Source organism: Periplaneta americana, chromosome 1 (genome assembly GCF_040183065.1).
Source record: "Periplaneta americana isolate PAMFEO1 chromosome 1, P.americana_PAMFEO1_priV1, whole genome shotgun sequence".
Classification (NCBI taxonomy): domain Eukaryota; kingdom Metazoa; phylum Arthropoda; class Insecta; order Blattodea; family Blattidae; genus Periplaneta; species Periplaneta americana.
The window spans coordinates 211,826,656-211,843,956 of record NC_091117.1 but is presented as its reverse complement, the minus strand read 5'-3'; the positions used below and the strand labels follow the sequence as shown (position 1 = coordinate 211,843,956).

Here is a 17,301-nt window from a genome sequence, read left to right as displayed (position 1 = left end):
TATACTGCATAATGAATACGTCCGAATGGATAGCTCAGTTCGTGAATAAAAACACTCGTTGTTAATACAGTACTGTATTTTGGTTAAACAAAAACCTAATGGAAAGCTTATTCCTGCCTTGGATAATGTGTTATAGAGTCATTTGCTCTTTTTATAGTTCGTATAACATTGTTTTCTTAATACGCAAGTTATAGCCAATCCTTCAAATAAATTTGTTTCGTTTCATTCCGAATAAGCAATGTATCTTTAAGGAACAGATAATTCAGAATATTAACAAAATTTATTAATGTATTTCCATATATTTTGAATATGTCACACCTAGTGACACTACCATGAGAACCTCAAAATCTGAGTAGATAAAGAAAAAGTTGGATTGAGATTGTGACAGATCATAGTCTAAGTCATACGAGATCGATAACAACCCGCATGGAGTTTGACAATGTCGACGTAGTTTACTTGATGGAACATCTTATATTTAATTATCCTTTCGATATCTTTCAATTTTGCTTTTACGAGCTTGAGAGATTCGAACCGTGAATGGTTACCGACGGTAGAATTCGAGCTTTTATAGCTACTGCTGTAAAACATTCTTATTCATATTATGGATTACGTATTTCCATTTTAAAGTAGTATTAATTACAGTATTCTAGAATCGTCTGGAATCGAAATTCGAAATTAAGAAGTACGAAGGGAAGGACCAAATATTGAACCCTTTTAGGTGGCCGAAACAATCACACAAACACATCACTCTATTGTGTTTATTATTGCATTAAGCAATCACAGGAATCGACCTCGTTTCCGTTGTAAATAACGTAAGAAAGACAGAAGACGAGTTACATGGTTGGATAAATTATATATATATATATATATATATATATATATATATATATATATATATAATTTGAACTGGTAATGGAAATTACGGGAAAACGGCTGAACGGATTTTAATAAATGATCCCTCATTTTGAAGCTTGGAACTCAAAGCTTTTCAGAAAAATAATAGTTTTCAGTGAAATGTCAATTTTTCAACATAATTTTCCTATTTTCCTAAATCCATCTGTCGTCAGTTTTGAGAACTAACTAATTGCATTTCAGAATAAAACAAAACACACACTTCAGTAAACAATATTACACGAAGGCCGTGATCTGCAAGAATGCTGACATATTTAGAGCTCAAATTAAATTGGTTATTAAAAACTTAACTTACTAAAAATAATTTACAGGTTCGATTCTGTGGTGTGTAATTTTCTGGGTACAGCTGTGTATCGGATATTAAAAACCACAAAACTTGAGGTGGTTTGATGACATTATTACCATTATAAATGAAATTATAGATAATGCCATGACGTGACTATTTTTCATTAATTGTACATATTAATGCTATAACTTATTGATGATATGAAAGTGAAACATTTTGGGGTTATATAAGTAGATGTAGAGAATAACTTAAATTAGATTTTGATTTCTATATTTCACTGAGTGGTGGCTATATAGTATATATAGTATATGTTACTGAAAGCTATAAAACTTACGTAAAATAATAATATTATTAAAAGTTAAATATTTTTATAGTTATTAATCAAGTGGGGTTGGATCTTTTTCATATATTTAATGGCGGTGTGGTTCTCTTCAGTATTGGCTCGAGAGAGAGTATCTTTCATTATTATGGAAGCAAATAACTTTCAGAATGTCTGGTAATTGAAAATAAATCTGAAAAATGTTTATTTGAACGTCTAATGAACTTAGTTTGCAGCATTTACTTCACAAGCCACTAGTATCATTAGGTTTGTGTGTCATCGGTGATCACACGATGCTTGCTCCCTCACAACTTCATGCCTTAATCTCTGGACTGAATCTGGAAATGACTCGTTATTGTCGGTGAGAACGAATACATTCAAAGATGAATTATTTTTTTACAAGTGGAGGCAATTTATGTATGGGTGAATCCCATCTGACAACCTTCAGTTGGACTTATTAGCTTCTGAAGAATGGAAAATAAAATACTACAAGGATGTAAAATCTCTTGTCTCATGCTGATTGTTCATTGTGAGTGGTCAAGCTTCAGGGAACAGTGGAAAATTAAGAATTGCCTGTTAGCCTATACGTGGTGACGTGTGAAGGTAATTAACAAACACGAGGATACAAAAGCGGCCGTCTGCGCACAGAGGCATCACAACCCTGGTCAAGATGAGCAAACTGTCGTCTGCATTGCTCCTTCTGGTGTGCTGCGGCCTCGCTGCAGCCCACTTCCACATCAATCGGTGTTTGCCCGTGCCGGGGAAGTATCCATTTGACGAGGAAAAGGTATGTCTGCATCTTTGAATCAAAACTTCTCGAAAGTCAACTTTTTTTTATACTTAATACTACAGGGACATCATTTTATTTTTACTTCAATTTTTATTGTACCTGAGTTTTGGAATGTACTTCACTCCCACCCCTTCTACTAGTAAACTTCCAACCGTTCACGACACAGAGCCGAGGGCGCGTAAGCAGTACTGAGTTAGTGAGTATAGTACGTTTCAGAAATATGTTCGCGTTTTCCAGTGACGAAAGAGCTTTCAATATTGAATCATATTTTCGTACGGGTACTGTCGTCCGTTTCCCTATGTCGTATCCCGGTTTCCCCCACCTGCTTCTGTTCGCCCCTTTGTAAAGTCTAGTAGCTGGGCTATCTTAGCTCTTTTCTGAAAACATTAATTTCTGTTAGGAATTGGACGTCTACGTAATATTATTCAAGTGTTTAAAATAACTTAAATAAAAGGGCCTCCTTAAGTAATTAACTGTCACGTGATTTCCCCCCCCCTTTCTACAACCCTGCGACAAAACCATTTGAACGGGCTGTAGATAGCATTTCTGAGTGATTTGATCTTTTCAGATCGGGCAGAAGTGAAGATTGAATTTACAGTACGTAAGGTACTCTTTTATAGAGTAGGTACAGAATTATTTCAACATGAGTTACTCGTACGAAGGACGAAACTGGTAATTGCAATTAGGTACAATAGTCTATAGTGCGGTAATATGGACAAAAGAACTGAAGCCTGTATCGAAATGAACGGCCACCATTTTCTAAAATGTGTTTAAATATCCATATTATAATTATTTTTCAATTTAACTTCATTCTCTTTATAGTACGCTAATGTGCTGTAACAGTACAATAACACTGCATAACTAATACTTCCAAATGGATAGCTCAATTCGTGTGTAAAACACTAAGTGTTAATACAGTACTGTATTTTGATTAAACAAAAACCTAATGGAAATTATCAAACTCAAAATTGCAATATTTCCTAGTTTACATAAATGGATGAACTACTTTTCTTCCCTCCTATACCTAGTAAAGTGATTTGTATTTTACGCCAGTATCATCGAACTCCGTCGTGGAAAGGGTAGCAAACGGTGTTTCCTGTTTCAATCGTTAATAGGAAGGTATAGCCAGGTTAATATTAAAAATGTTAGTAAAAATAAAATGATGTCCCTGTACATTCAATAAAGCGCATGCTTGGGAAAGCAAGATTTTAGTCACTTCTGAAATTCCATCAGTTCCGTCAGTATCGCATAGATTAGAGCAGCGTTCCTCAAATTATGGTCCGCGGACCACCTGTGGTCCTCGAGGTGTGCCCTTGTGGTCCTTCAAAAAGGACAGAAGTACAAATTAAATTAAAACGAATTGCGCATCACACTATAGCAGGAAATGACACATGGCAATCATCTTTCACCTTTTCTTCCAGTACCGACATTTTATGAAATTTATTACCCTACCTGTCTACCGACTTCCCACTCTACTCTCAGAAACAAGAGAAATTTAAAGCACTATGAACGTGGTGTTTCTCGCCATCTTTTCCCTGCACATCAGCTGATGACATGTGGCTAAGTACATTGGCATATCTTTCAGATGCATTCTCAAAACGAACTAAATCTCTCTCTGCAAGGTAATTCTTTGACGGTTCATAATGCGCATGAGAAAATAAAGGTGTTCGAGGCGAAACTTGATTTGTGGGTCAGTTATGTAAAACAGAACATTTTTTCACTTTTTCCAGCCCTGGAGTCTTTATTGGTTGAAAATGATTTCGTTATTGGAAAATACAGGGACATCACTTTATTTTTACCAACATTTTTAACATTAACCTGGTTATACTCGGAAACACTGTTGCTCCCTTCCATTAAGTTTGGAGTTGCTAGTGCAATATGTAAACAAATCATTTTACTAGCTATAGGAGGAGAGAAAAATAGTGTATCCATTTATGTTACAGGGAAATACGATATTAGGATTTTCAGTTTGATCATCACTTTTATGGAATTTATCAAAATACAGTAGAGTAGTAACATTTTTTTTCAAAAACTCAACTTTTCAGGCGGCTATGTTCATTATGTAATGTCTACTTTATTTAGCATATTAATTATTGGTGTTAACATACAATATAGAGAGTGCATTTAAATTGAGGGGGTCATAAGTAAAGGGCTGTAAGTGCACTTAAGTTACTTTTGAGAAAATGGGGTTTAAATATTTAAGCTTTCGTAAAATCGGTGAAATTTTTATTTAAATTTTTGGTAATTCAATTTTTTATTAACATAAGATATTATATATATATATATATATATATATATAAATTAATTATTTAATGTGTGATAAGATTAAAATATCACTTTGCCACTAAAATTTTAGATACTTCAGCTTACACTGGATGCACTTAACTCATGTTATTACAAATGTCACTAGCATTCCTTTGCTTCTAGCCACCTCAATTCAAAATAAGCTAATCAGAATTTTTAAACAAGTTGTTGAAAATGGTTGCCGTTCATTACAATGCAGGCTTCAATTCTTTACGCATATTATTAAAAAAATTTTGAAGCATATTCTTTGAAATTGAATTTATCGTTTCTTGAATATAATTTTTTAGTACGATATTATTAATATAGGTTCTTTCTTCTATAGAAAACGCAACCATATTTCTGAAACACACTATACACTGCAGTGTTTACTTCACTGCTTGAAGACTGAATGCAACAGCGGCCGTAAGTTTGTGTGTCTGACGGGAGCAAGGACATTAGTGAAGGGGTGGGAGTGAAGTACATTCAGAAATGCAGGTACAATAAAAAAGCAAGTAAAAATAAAATGATGTCCCTGTATAATTATGCAATGACATACTATGTTCGCATTTTGAAACTCTGAGGTCACAATTTGAAACTTATTTTCCAAGCAAATATGTCGAATTTTCATGGATTAGTGATCCCTTTCATTGCGGTATTGAAAATAACAAACTTTCATGAACTTTAATATTGAACTCTCGAATAACATCGGACTTAAAATAAAATTCTAAGCGGAAGGTGGGGTTAATTTCTGTATCTCAGCAAAAGCGAAAACAGAATATAGTGAACTGTACAATGGTCCTTTGCAGATTATTTAAACAGTTTGCTTTTACGTATCTGTGTGAGAAAGGGTTTTCATCACTAACTCTAAATAAAACAAAGTACCGAAATCGACTCGATGTATGTGACGATCTCCGACTTAAGCTTACCGGCATAGTCCAAATGTAGAACTGCGCAAGAATTGGCAGGCTTATCCATCTCATTAATGTGAATACCAACATTTATTTATTTTGTGTAGTTAATAACTCTAATAGCCTTGTTTTATTAAAAAATGAAAATGATTTTTTCTGTTAAATATTAACGTAATTAGTTAATACTAATATAAAATTAAATGAATGAAATTAATTTTAATTAATTCAGTTTCAAAATATAAGTATACTGGTATTAAAATATGCTACATAAATGATAAATTTGCTTTCGAAGGGAACAAGAGTAAGGTGGTCCGCGGAACTGTTGTGACTTAAAAAAGTGGTCCCCACTTCAAAAAAGTTTGAGAAACGCTGGATTAGAGTGTTGGACATTTCCAGTATATTATATGAGATAGACATGGCCGTGGAGAGAATAGAAAACGTAAGACACTTCACTTTTGTTATTAGAATGTGCAAAAAGAGTAATTAGACGATGGAGTAAATAATTTTGTGCGAGATCGTGCGTATTTGCTTGTTTTCCGCACAGAACCAATACGCGGTAAGTGTGAAATACCACATTCAGTATTCCCAACGTAACACACATAACAATTTCCCTCTTCTTACCGCTTAAGCGCGACATTCATTTTACTGCTTTAGGCTTTTAACATATTATTTTTAGAGACGTTTAACATAGTAATAATTATAAATTGGAAACTTACCACTGCAATTTCACCTAAATTGCAAAGTTAATTATTGTTTTTAAATATTTGCAAAAATTAAGTAAAGTCTACTACTCCACGGAACTTATTGCATTCCTGATACAAGTAACATTAAGGAAGCCGTGAAAAAATCAACAAGATTCCAGATTCCGATGTTATTACTGCAATATGTTATATAAATAATATTGTTAAAATATTAAAATGAAAAATAAATCATTACATAACCTTACCGTTTGTTTTAAGTTCGCATTTATAGACTGGGGGGAAAAAAAAAGACAGACGTATATCACGGCTTGCTGGAGTATAGTAAGCACAGAAAACATTTTATAGCAACAATGTTGAAGAAAGATATTTTGGTTTTCCGAAGTTGCCGTCATTAAACAGAAACTAAGATGGAGATTTCATTGCAACTAATTAGAAATTCGTCTTTCATGTATGTAATAAACGATCTTCGCACAAAATGATGTACGATACACGAGCGGTATGTTTGTTTTCATGTTCTCGCAAATTAAAAAAGCTCAACTACGTTTCGCTTTTTCAATCTTTTCCTCGACCATGAAAACGTCAACATACCGCTCTTGTAACATATATTACTATTACATTCCTATGAAAATGGCAATGTCTAACAAGCCAAACTCCTATAGTTCAAGATGATGATGATGATGATGATGATGATGATGATGATGATGATGATAACAAACCAGTGGAATCTCAATGCTAATCTTTGCGTCAAAACGAACGTACGAGTATTTTTTCCTCACTACTTACACAGCATTGGCCAAGCTAACACCACAGTATATCTGTCTTTGGTTGCAACTTGCACCAGCTATGGCAACCGGGCTGTAGAACGATTACTTTCTACCTTGTGTGTACTGACTCGCTGCCTTGGTACTATATATGTAACGAATGTGTGTGAGAAAGTAGGTCAATAACCATCCATAGCCAGTAGACAAGACCAAGTGAGGAAGAACTTTTTACATTTAATTCATATCGCTCTCTCGTCGTTTCCGTGGTGTAGTGGTTATCACATCCGCCTAACACGCGGAAGGTCCCCGGTTCGATCCCGGGCGGAAACATTTCGTTTTTATTTAATATTTCATTCATCTCAAAAATCTTCAATTGTAAATAATTATCAAAAGTATATTTTATGTATTATTATGCAATTATGAATTAAGTTGAATTTTGGAAAAGGGGCACAAAGACCCAGCACTGCGACCTACGAATACTTACTTACTTACAAATGGCTTTTAAGGAACCCGAACGTTCATTGCCGCCCTCACATAAGCCCGCCATCGGTCCCTATCCTGTCCCAGATTAATCCAGTCTCTATCATCATATCCCACCTCCCTCAAATCCATTTTAATATTATCCTCCCATCTACGTCTCCGCCTCCCTAAAGGTCTTTTTTCCCTCCGGTCTCCCAACTAACACTCTATATGCATTTCTGGATTCGCCCATACGTGCTACATGCCCTGCCCATCTCAAGCGTCTGGATTTAATGTTCCTAATTATGTCAGGTGAAGAATACAATGCGTGCAGTTCTGCGTTGTGTAACTTTCTCCATTCTCCTGTAACTTCATCCCGCTTAGCCCCAAATATTTTCCTAAGCACCTTATTCTCAAACACCCTTAACCTATGTTCCTCTCTCAGAGTGAGAGTCCAAGTTTCACAACCATAGGCTACAGAACAACCGGTAATATAACTGTTTTATAAATTCTAACTTTCAGATTTTTGGACAGCAGACTGGATGATAAGAGCTTCTGAACCGAATAATAACACGCATTTCCCACATTTATTCTGCGTTTAATTTCCTCCCAAGTGTCATTTATATTTGTTACTGTTGCTCCAAGATATTCGAATTTTTCCACCTCTTCGAAGGATAAATCTCCAATTTTTATATTTCCATTTCGTACAATATTCTGGTCACGAGACATAATCATATACTTTGTCTTTTCGGGATTTACTTCCAAACCGATCGCTTTACTTGCTTCAAGTAAAATTTCCGTGTTTTCCCTAATCGTTTGTGTATTTTCTCCTAACATATTCACGTCATCCGCATAGACAAGAAGCTGATGTAACCCGTTTAATTCCAAACCCTGTCTGTTATCCTGGACATTCCTAATGACATATTGTAGAGCCAAGTTAAAAAGTAAAGGTGATAGTGCATCTCCCTGCTTTAGCCCTCAGTGAATTGGAAAAGCATCAGATAGAAACTGATCTATACGGACTCTGCTGTATGTTTCACTGAGACACATTTTAATTAATGGAACTAGTTTCTTGGGAATACCAAATTCAATAAGAATATCATATAATACTTCCCTATTAACCGAGTCATATGCCTTTTTGAAATCTACGAATAACTGATGTACTGTACCCTTATACTCCCATTTTTTCTTCATTATCTGTCGAATACAAAAAATCTGATCAATAGTCGATCTATTACGCCGAAAACCGCACTGATGATCCCCAATAATTTCATCTACGTACGGAGTTAATCTTCCCAAAAGAATATTGGACAAAATTTTGTACGACGTCAACAAAAGTGATATTCCTCGAAAGTTACCACAGTTGGTTTTGTCCCCCTTTTTAAAAATAGGTACAATTATGGACTCCTTCCATTGTTCTGGTACAATTTCCTTTTCGCAAATAGCAAGTACAAGTTTATAAATTTCGCTATATAATGCACTTCCACCCTCTTGTATTAATTCTGCTGGAATTTGATCGATACCTGGAGACTTGTACTTTTTCAGATTTTCTATCGCAATTTCGACTTCTGAAAGCGTGGGTTCGGGTATAAATGGCTCAGCAGTTTGTATTTCAATTTCGTCCCGATCATTTCTATTTGGCCTATGTACATTTAGTAGTTGCGCAAAATAGTTTTTCAATCTGTTTAGGATTGATGGAGAGTCTGCAAGCAAGTCACCATTCTCATCCTTGATCACGTTTACCCTTGGTTGATATCCGTTCTTAAATTCCTTTATACCCTTATATAAATCTCGAATGTTTTTATTCTTACTATTTGTTTCTACATCATTCAGTTTTTCCTTCAAGTAACCTCTCTTTTTATTCCTAAGTGTACGACTTGCTTCCCATCTTTCATTGAAATAATTATCTCTCTTCTCCTCAACTGGATCCTGTAAGAATTTCAATTTTTCCTGTTTCCTTCTTTCTACTACCATGCAACAATCTTCATCAAACCACGGTTTCTTTTTCTTAGTTTCATAATAACCTATGCTCTGCTCAGCTGCAATTTTGATACTATCTCTGATATTTTCTCACACGCTATTAACATCTAATTCTTTCTCAACTTCGTCGGAACTTTCTAAATTGGCAAACCTATTCGAAATTTCGACCTGATAATTTTGCTTAGTTTCCTCGTCCTTTAATTTCAAAATATTGAATTTAGTAATATTAACTTGTTGCTCTACTCGCTTGGCTACTGATAGTCTTTCTCTTAATTCTCCAATTACCAAATAATGGTCAGAATTACAGTCTGCACCCCTGAAAGTTCGAACATCTACTATACTAGTATGTGTCCGTTTATCTATCAAGATGTGATCTACGAAGAGCAGTAACTATTTAAAAATATTTTGGTGGACTTTGGAAATTAGCAGCAATGTTACGAAGATATATTTAAAGACCTTAAATTCGATATCTAGCTTGAATTGCACCTGTTGCAGTTCTCAGGAGAGTGGTTCTCAGTAGCCAACGCAATGACACCCAAGAAGTTCAACAGCGCGATAACATGTGGAAAGATCCACTACAAGGCAGACAAGATGGCCAACGTTTCCAAAGTGCACATCGAAGCGCTGCTTAAGCTGTCCGATGGCACCGAGAAGAAGATAGAGGGCAAGGGAGAAGGCGTCATGCCTGGGGTCGCCTCCTGCACCAACATGGCGTACAAGTTCTCTGAGGATGAGAAGTTTCATAGTGAGTTAATGTTATTTGATCTTAGGAGGAAACTGTTAATGGACTAAAGCCTAAATCTTCCCTCAAATTCTGTACACCAGGTAGACAAACATAAATAATTTGTAGGCGAGAGATGAACTGTGAATCTTGAGTACAATATTATAGAAACACTAGCCGTACCCGTGCGCTCCGCTGCACCCGTTAGAAATAAATATAAAATAATTACATAATTAAAATAGGACATTTGATCCAGGGAACATTCGTGTTTGATATAAGGATAAATCGTTTATTATGTTACTTAATTTAAATTGTATTTGCATAATTAAAATGCGATCATTTTGATCCAGAGACCACTCATTTGGTCATAAAAATTATTTTAGGAAATACAGGAAACGAATGTACAGAATAGCCTATCAAGTTTTCTGTGCATAAGAAGCTATTTTAATCTTACCTATCCTCGATTCACTCAGAAGTTACTGTAATAACATTATAGCATTATTCCAATGGTGAATTAATAATTAATTATACAAATCAGTTAATTTAGCTTCTGATATTACTTCATACAAACACAGAAACATTATCTGTAGGCTATCTTTCATAGCTTTCGATTGTTGCTGTCCAAGGCCCCTTATAGACGAAGTCATTTGTTTTTTAATTCATTACACGGCCTTAGATGGCAGTTATTTTAATTTTAAAATTCATTTATCTCATTAAATATCAGTCCTATCAAAATATTTAAGGAATAAATCTTATCGGAAATTATGTTTAAAGAATCTTTTGTTATGTAACATTTTTCACAAAAATCAATAATAAGCGAGATATTTCGATTTATTTAATTCAGGCCCCCCTATAACCCCCCTTTTAAATAATATATTTTGAATGCCATATAGCCTAAAATCTAAGTTACAACGAACTTAATTTATATTCCAATTTTCATCGAAATCCGTTCAGCCATTATCGCGTGAAAAGGTAACAGACAGACAGACAGACAGACAGACAGACAGACAGACAGACAGACAGACAAAAATAAAAAAAAAAGCGATTTTCGATTTCAGGGTGGTTAATTGTATATGTCAGGACCAATTATTTTGGAAAATCGAAAATTACCAGAAAAATTTCGGCTACAGATTTATTATTAGTATAGATTTAGTAGCCATCAACCTTCAGAAGACAGATTTAATCCATTATTCGCAGTACATTGTATGGCCGAACTTGGTATTTTACAAACAACTTCAAATTAGTGTAACTGAAAATATTGAGAGTAGGACCCATGTTTATATTCCATTTTTTGCTCAAAATGTTTTTGGAAAAATGCTCCGTAAGTGGCGGTAACTCCTCGTGAAACACCCTGTATATGCTGCAGGATACAGTATAGGCCAGTGATGTCAAAGCAAGCACATTTTTCAATTCAATTCAATTCAATTTAATTCAATTTAATTCAATTTATTTGGCCATTAGACATACAGTTTTAGGCTTCGTCAGAATACATTGAAAAACATATGAATACATTAAAAAAAACACTAATAAAAGAAACAGTAAAATTTAAATAATACAATGAAAACATGAAATAATTTGAAACTTTTAAATTAAAGAAAACTAACTAAATTGCAATGAAACTTATTTATTAAAATACAATTACATACAAATTTGTGTTGAAAAACTCAGCAACAGAATAAAAAGGATTTTTTAATAACCAATTGTAAAATCTAGTTTTGAAGCTATTGATTGGTAATTTATAATATTGACTTGGGAGCTTATTATATAATTTCATCCCCATAATTAAAAAGTTTGTGTTGCTCTTGTGTAATCTACAATATGGAATATTAATTTGTTCACTATTTCTAATTTCATGATCATGTATATTGGCCACTAATGAGTAATTGTCGATATTTTGTCGAGTGTAAATTACTAGATCATATATATATATATATATATATATATATATATATATATACACAAATTTATGATTGTTAAAATTCGTGATTGTCTGAAAAGCGACCTTGACGTCGTGCGCGGGCAGCAAGCGCTAAGTATGGAAAGAGGAAGGGTTGTGTATATGAATAAGCAACCTGTTGGATTAAGAAAACAGTGGTGCAAAAACTTCAAACGGATCGTGAAATTTTATGTCGTTATTTTTATAAGGCTTCTTTGTGTTTAATATTATCTATATTGTCTGTAAAACAAAAGTACTAACACTGATTTCTTAATATTGCACTTGTGTTTTAAATCTTAATAACATAATAGAGAATTAAGAAGGAATATTCACTTAAATTCCATAGTAGTATAATATTATACTGTATTAAGTGGATGAAACACATCATTCATAAAGAAAGTGATATTCCAAAAAAAAAGAGATTGAGTGTGACATGATAAGTTGGAATTTATATTAATGGAATCTTTATCCTTACAAAAGTAATCAATAAACTAATCAAAACAATATTATAGTACAAAGCAAAGTTACCTAGGTACTGTATCTGTTTTAAGTGTAACTAATATTACATAACAAAACTCTTATCGCATTATGCTTTTAAGGTGACATTTGTGAGCAACTTCCTATCATCAGAATATTAAATTATTTTCTCGAAATCTGCTGAAGCTATAGAGCTGACATTTTTACAACACATGGGCACGTATTTTGTGCTTATGATGTAACAGTAGTTGCTTTGTTAATTAATTTCCCTACAAACAATTTCCATGCGAATATTTTCAAAATTTTCAATACACTATCTTCAGTAATACATATATATGGTATATTAGATTTACGAAAACATTCTGTAAGGCTACTAAATAAATAGGCCTATACCTGAAAATTTCACTTTTCTATACGAAAAGTTGAGAAAATATTTCTTTTGAATAAAAAAATCAAATTGTGAAAAATGAGCATTAAAATTAAAACTTACATTCTTATAATGCACTTATACTTGTCAGGCAAATCTAAAAATTAACATGGATACAGTTTTAATAAGTTCTCTTCCCTTTATCTATTGAATCAGTGCTGGCCATTCCTGAATATAGCTCGACCAAGCGGCATATACCACCTCTTTCGTCTGTCTCTTTCCTTTCCGCTGTAAAGCGCTCAGGCTCTCCTGGGCTCTAAAGCGCGCGCTTGCTCCTGTGGGCATCAATTGACATGCCTGGTATAGGCCTACATATGTTTTTAATGGCAATGGTAGAATTACCCCACATGATGTGTTTGTACTGCTTTGTTTAAGGCGTTAGGCTTGAAGAGCTTCTATGAGTGCCATGGTTCAAAGTTAAAAAATAGTAAAAATACTCATTTTGTGTTCACAGAGGTGGTGAATCAAGCGATTTTGGCGACGGACTACGAGACATATGCCCTGGTGCACGCCTGCAAGGAATTCTACGATGACAAGACTGACATGTTCACGAAATTAGTTTTTAATGAAATATGGAGTCGATCTAAGACCCTGGATGAAGGAAAGCTGAAGACGCTCAAGTCCGTGATGAGTGGCCTCAACATTGACGACGACAAGTGGGAGCTGATTGACAATGCAGCCTGCTAATCATGGTTACTTGCTTCTCCAGAATATATCTCCCCTGTTATAACACTAACATGCTTCCGATCCACATTGTACATAAACAGACAAATGTGCTTTTATATCTCTAATATAATAAAGTACTGTGCTATCTCATGATGTGACATAAGAACTCTTGTATTCTCCCTTCAAAACTGTACCATAGTCTACTATATATAGCAGTGGCGGCTCGTGGGTATTGAATTAAGGGGGGCTGCATACAAAAATAAACCAAGCAACTTATTTTATTTAAAGATTAGTTCCATGCGCCTTGTCTTGTAGGTTGCGGACTTTTGAATCATCTTATTAAAATCCGGTATGGTGTTTAACATAATCTTTACAATGGAAAACATAGCTAATGCGGTCACTTCTCTCATCATATTTCTCAGATAGGATTTTACTCTCTTCAAACACGAAAAGCAACGTTCTGGTTCGCAAGTTGTCATTGGTATGGTGATAGCTATGCGTAGTAGTTTCACAACTTGTGAAAATGAGACCTGCAAGTTCTCAGATAGAAGAAAGTGCAAGAGCTTGACTGCGTCACTGATATTTCTGAATTCTTGTCTCTGATACAATACAGTGAGTTCCGTTTTTAGTTTGTCTTTATCGAACATTGGAAAAAGCTTCACACATACATTTAGGTCATTTTCAGGAAATGAGCTTTTGTAGCATTCAAATTTTTCTTGACACAGAAGAGAAGAAAATATCAGATGATTATGAACTGGAATCGGGTGTTAGCTTGTGTGATAATGAGGTTATACACTTCCTTGGCTGCCGCAACCCGTGTCTGAATCCCTTCGACCTTACGACGCTTTTTAGGGTTTTCATTTTCACAAATCTCGCTGCTCAACTGTGCCCTGTTCCGTGCTTGCCTCATTTATTGTGTTGTTGTTAGATGTTTCAGATTCCATTATTGTTTGAAAACATTCTAGCAATTACTCCTTCTTCTCATGAACAACATTTACTGTTCTTATTTTAAAACTCCATCTTATTGCCCCAGCTGATGGAATTGTCTTTGAAACACATTAATCTAATACAGACTGTGTGGAGATCGAGAGAAGGAAGCAGGGATACTGGATAAATTATCAAAAAATATGCGAGCCTTTGTATTTTGTTTAGCGGTTCTTTCCATAATGAGATTCAACTGATGGGCACTTAATTTCACATTTCTCCTGAATTGTTAAGATACTGAACTGAATAGACTGTAAATATTGTACAGAATTAAACATTGTTGCACTTGTTATACTCACAACACTAAAGAAAATGTATTTTAAACTGCGCGCTACTGACAAGCTGCTGCAAATTTTGCAGCGCCTGGGAACTCTGGATTCACGTGAAGAGGCAGTAGGGGGAGGGGTAAAACTAACGCGCAAAGCATCCAAGACGAGACTGGCAGCTCCAGGGGAGGAAGTGGCTTCACCCATAGTCCTTGTCTCTGGCTTCGCTCTGGCAGCACCAGGGGAGGAAGTGACTTCACTAACGATTGAGTACATGTCAATGAGAGCGAAATTTTAAAAAAATTCGAGCCGCTAAATAGAGACTGTATAATAAATGTATTTCACAACATAAAACGAGACAAGAGCCACAAATGGCTGGGGGTGCTGCAGCTCAGCAGCCCCTCTTCGAAAGCCGCCCCCTGATATATAGTCACGAAGCTTGGGATGATTTTTTGCCAACGAGTTGCATTTGTCGCGATAGTTGCTAGCCGCTTGGAGCGCTGTGAGTACTAGGAACAATAGACTGTGTCACAGCCATCGTGATCTAATACAGGCCGTAATGCAGACCATGTAACTCGCTTAACCCGATCACGAAGGTAGGCGTTTCAACCATATAAATCAATTGGAATGCATATAGAGTAACATATATTTCTCTAAAATGTAGTGTAATTGCATTAATAAAATTTAAAATAGTGATTAGGGGGACACTTCAGACATAATTCCTTGCGAGTTAAGGTGTAATATTATTTTTGTTCGTATGTGTAATACCTGCCTTTATTTCGATTAAATATTGCGAAATTCTTGTACATTCATTTATGCACGATTCAATAATTTTCAGTTTCACCGCACGGATATTTAGATATGTTGAAATTATAGGTTATGTTTACTGTACCAGTTGCCCCTTTGTCTAAATTTAGTGATCTCCAATGCCTTGCCATTCATATGAAAATTATGGGTTATGTTTACTATATTTAACTTATATTCCTAAATTCGCAATCATACATTATAATTAAGCATAATATCATGTATGATACCCCGGACATTCAATTTGTCTGTATTTTAATACTACAATTGAGTACTGAATTATTGTATTACTTAAGAGACGAAGTAACACAATTGTACGTACACTAATTTCATAGGAGTGGTATGGTAAATGTTTTGTCTAAAATTAAGGAAGGTAGATGTGCTAAATTGAAATCACAATATAAATTCTTTTTTATTAAACCTCAAAATAACTTCCATTCTAAAATTAAAATGTTAACGCGAACAGATTATGTTAACATGTAAAATTCTCTTCACATTAAAATAACACAGTTTTGTAATTATTTCTGCAACATATTATGCAACAAGAAGTAAAGGGAACTTATGGACAAATTACACTACATAAAGCTTAGCAATGATACGCAATAAAGTTATAATATACACTGGTCAAAAAAAGTTAAGCATATTTCCAGTTTACCTAATAATACCTGATATTTATGTTTCTTTTGGTTTTATGTGGCATGTATTATGTTTACCAATTCAGACTCTTTCATTTGTTTTATTCTGCATCAATAGGTAACATCCAAATCACGGCTATTAAACAAAGCCTGTAATTCGAGCAAAGTTCAATCAGTATCTTTTGCTTCATAGTGCTTCATAGTGCAGTAAACAAAGTCTGTAATTCGAGCAAAGTTCAATCAGTGTCGTTTTGCTTCATAGTGCAGTACAATGGCTCGGAACACCCTTACAATGGCAGACCGCATCAAAATCATCACTTTGATGGAACAAAACATGAGACAAGTTGATGTTGCTAACATCCTTCATGTGAATCAGAGTATTGTTTCCAGCCTGTGGAGAAAGTTCCACGAAACCCAGTCAATAGCAGATCGACCTCGCGAGGGCCGTCCACGCAAAACAACACCAGGTCAGGACCGGTATGTAAGGTTATCTGCACGTAGGAACCCTATAGCCTCAGCTACAACTCTGCGCCATGACCTGCGCGAAGCCACTGGTGTTGTAAGTAGCCAAACTGTGCGCAATAGACTTCATGACATAGGGTTGTATGCTCGAAGACCACTCAAGACTCCAGCACTTCGTCCACATCACAGGGGTGCTCGTGCAAGATGGGCTAGAGCACATGAGAATTGGACACGAGACTAATGGACCAGAACTTTATTCTCAGACGAAGTGAGAATGGGCCTACACCCTGACAACAACTCTATTCGCGTATGGAGACGAACAGGGGAACCAAATCATCCCTCAATGACCGTGGAACGTCACCAACAGTTTGGTGGTTCAATCTTGTTTTGGGCAGGTGTCATGTTTGGCCGCCGCACACCGCTGGTTTCAATAGAGGGAAACATGACTGCTGCCGTGTATGAGAACAACATCCTCCAACCCATAGTAAGTGGTTTTGCAGAGACTGTAGGAGAAGGGTTCACTC

General features: G+C 35.2%; 1 protein-coding gene and 1 non-coding gene across 2 annotated transcripts; both read left to right on the top strand.

Annotated features, from left to right (window-relative positions):
* Positions 1-2,147: 2,147 nt before the first annotated feature.
* LOC138707680 (apolipoprotein D-like) lies at positions 2,148-13,776 on the top strand. Its single transcript, XM_069837476.1, has 3 exons — positions 2,148-2,304; positions 9,895-10,144; positions 13,415-13,776. Exons 1-3 carry the CDS (start codon positions 2,188-2,190, stop codon positions 13,645-13,647), a joined length of 600 nt encoding a protein of 199 aa, XP_069693577.1. The 5' UTR covers positions 2,148-2,187; the 3' UTR covers positions 13,648-13,776.
* TRNAV-AAC (transfer RNA valine (anticodon AAC)) lies at positions 7,218-7,290 on the top strand. Its single transcript has one exon. It is a non-coding gene; the product is annotated as a tRNA-Val (tRNA).
* Positions 13,777-17,301: the final 3,525 nt, after the last annotated feature.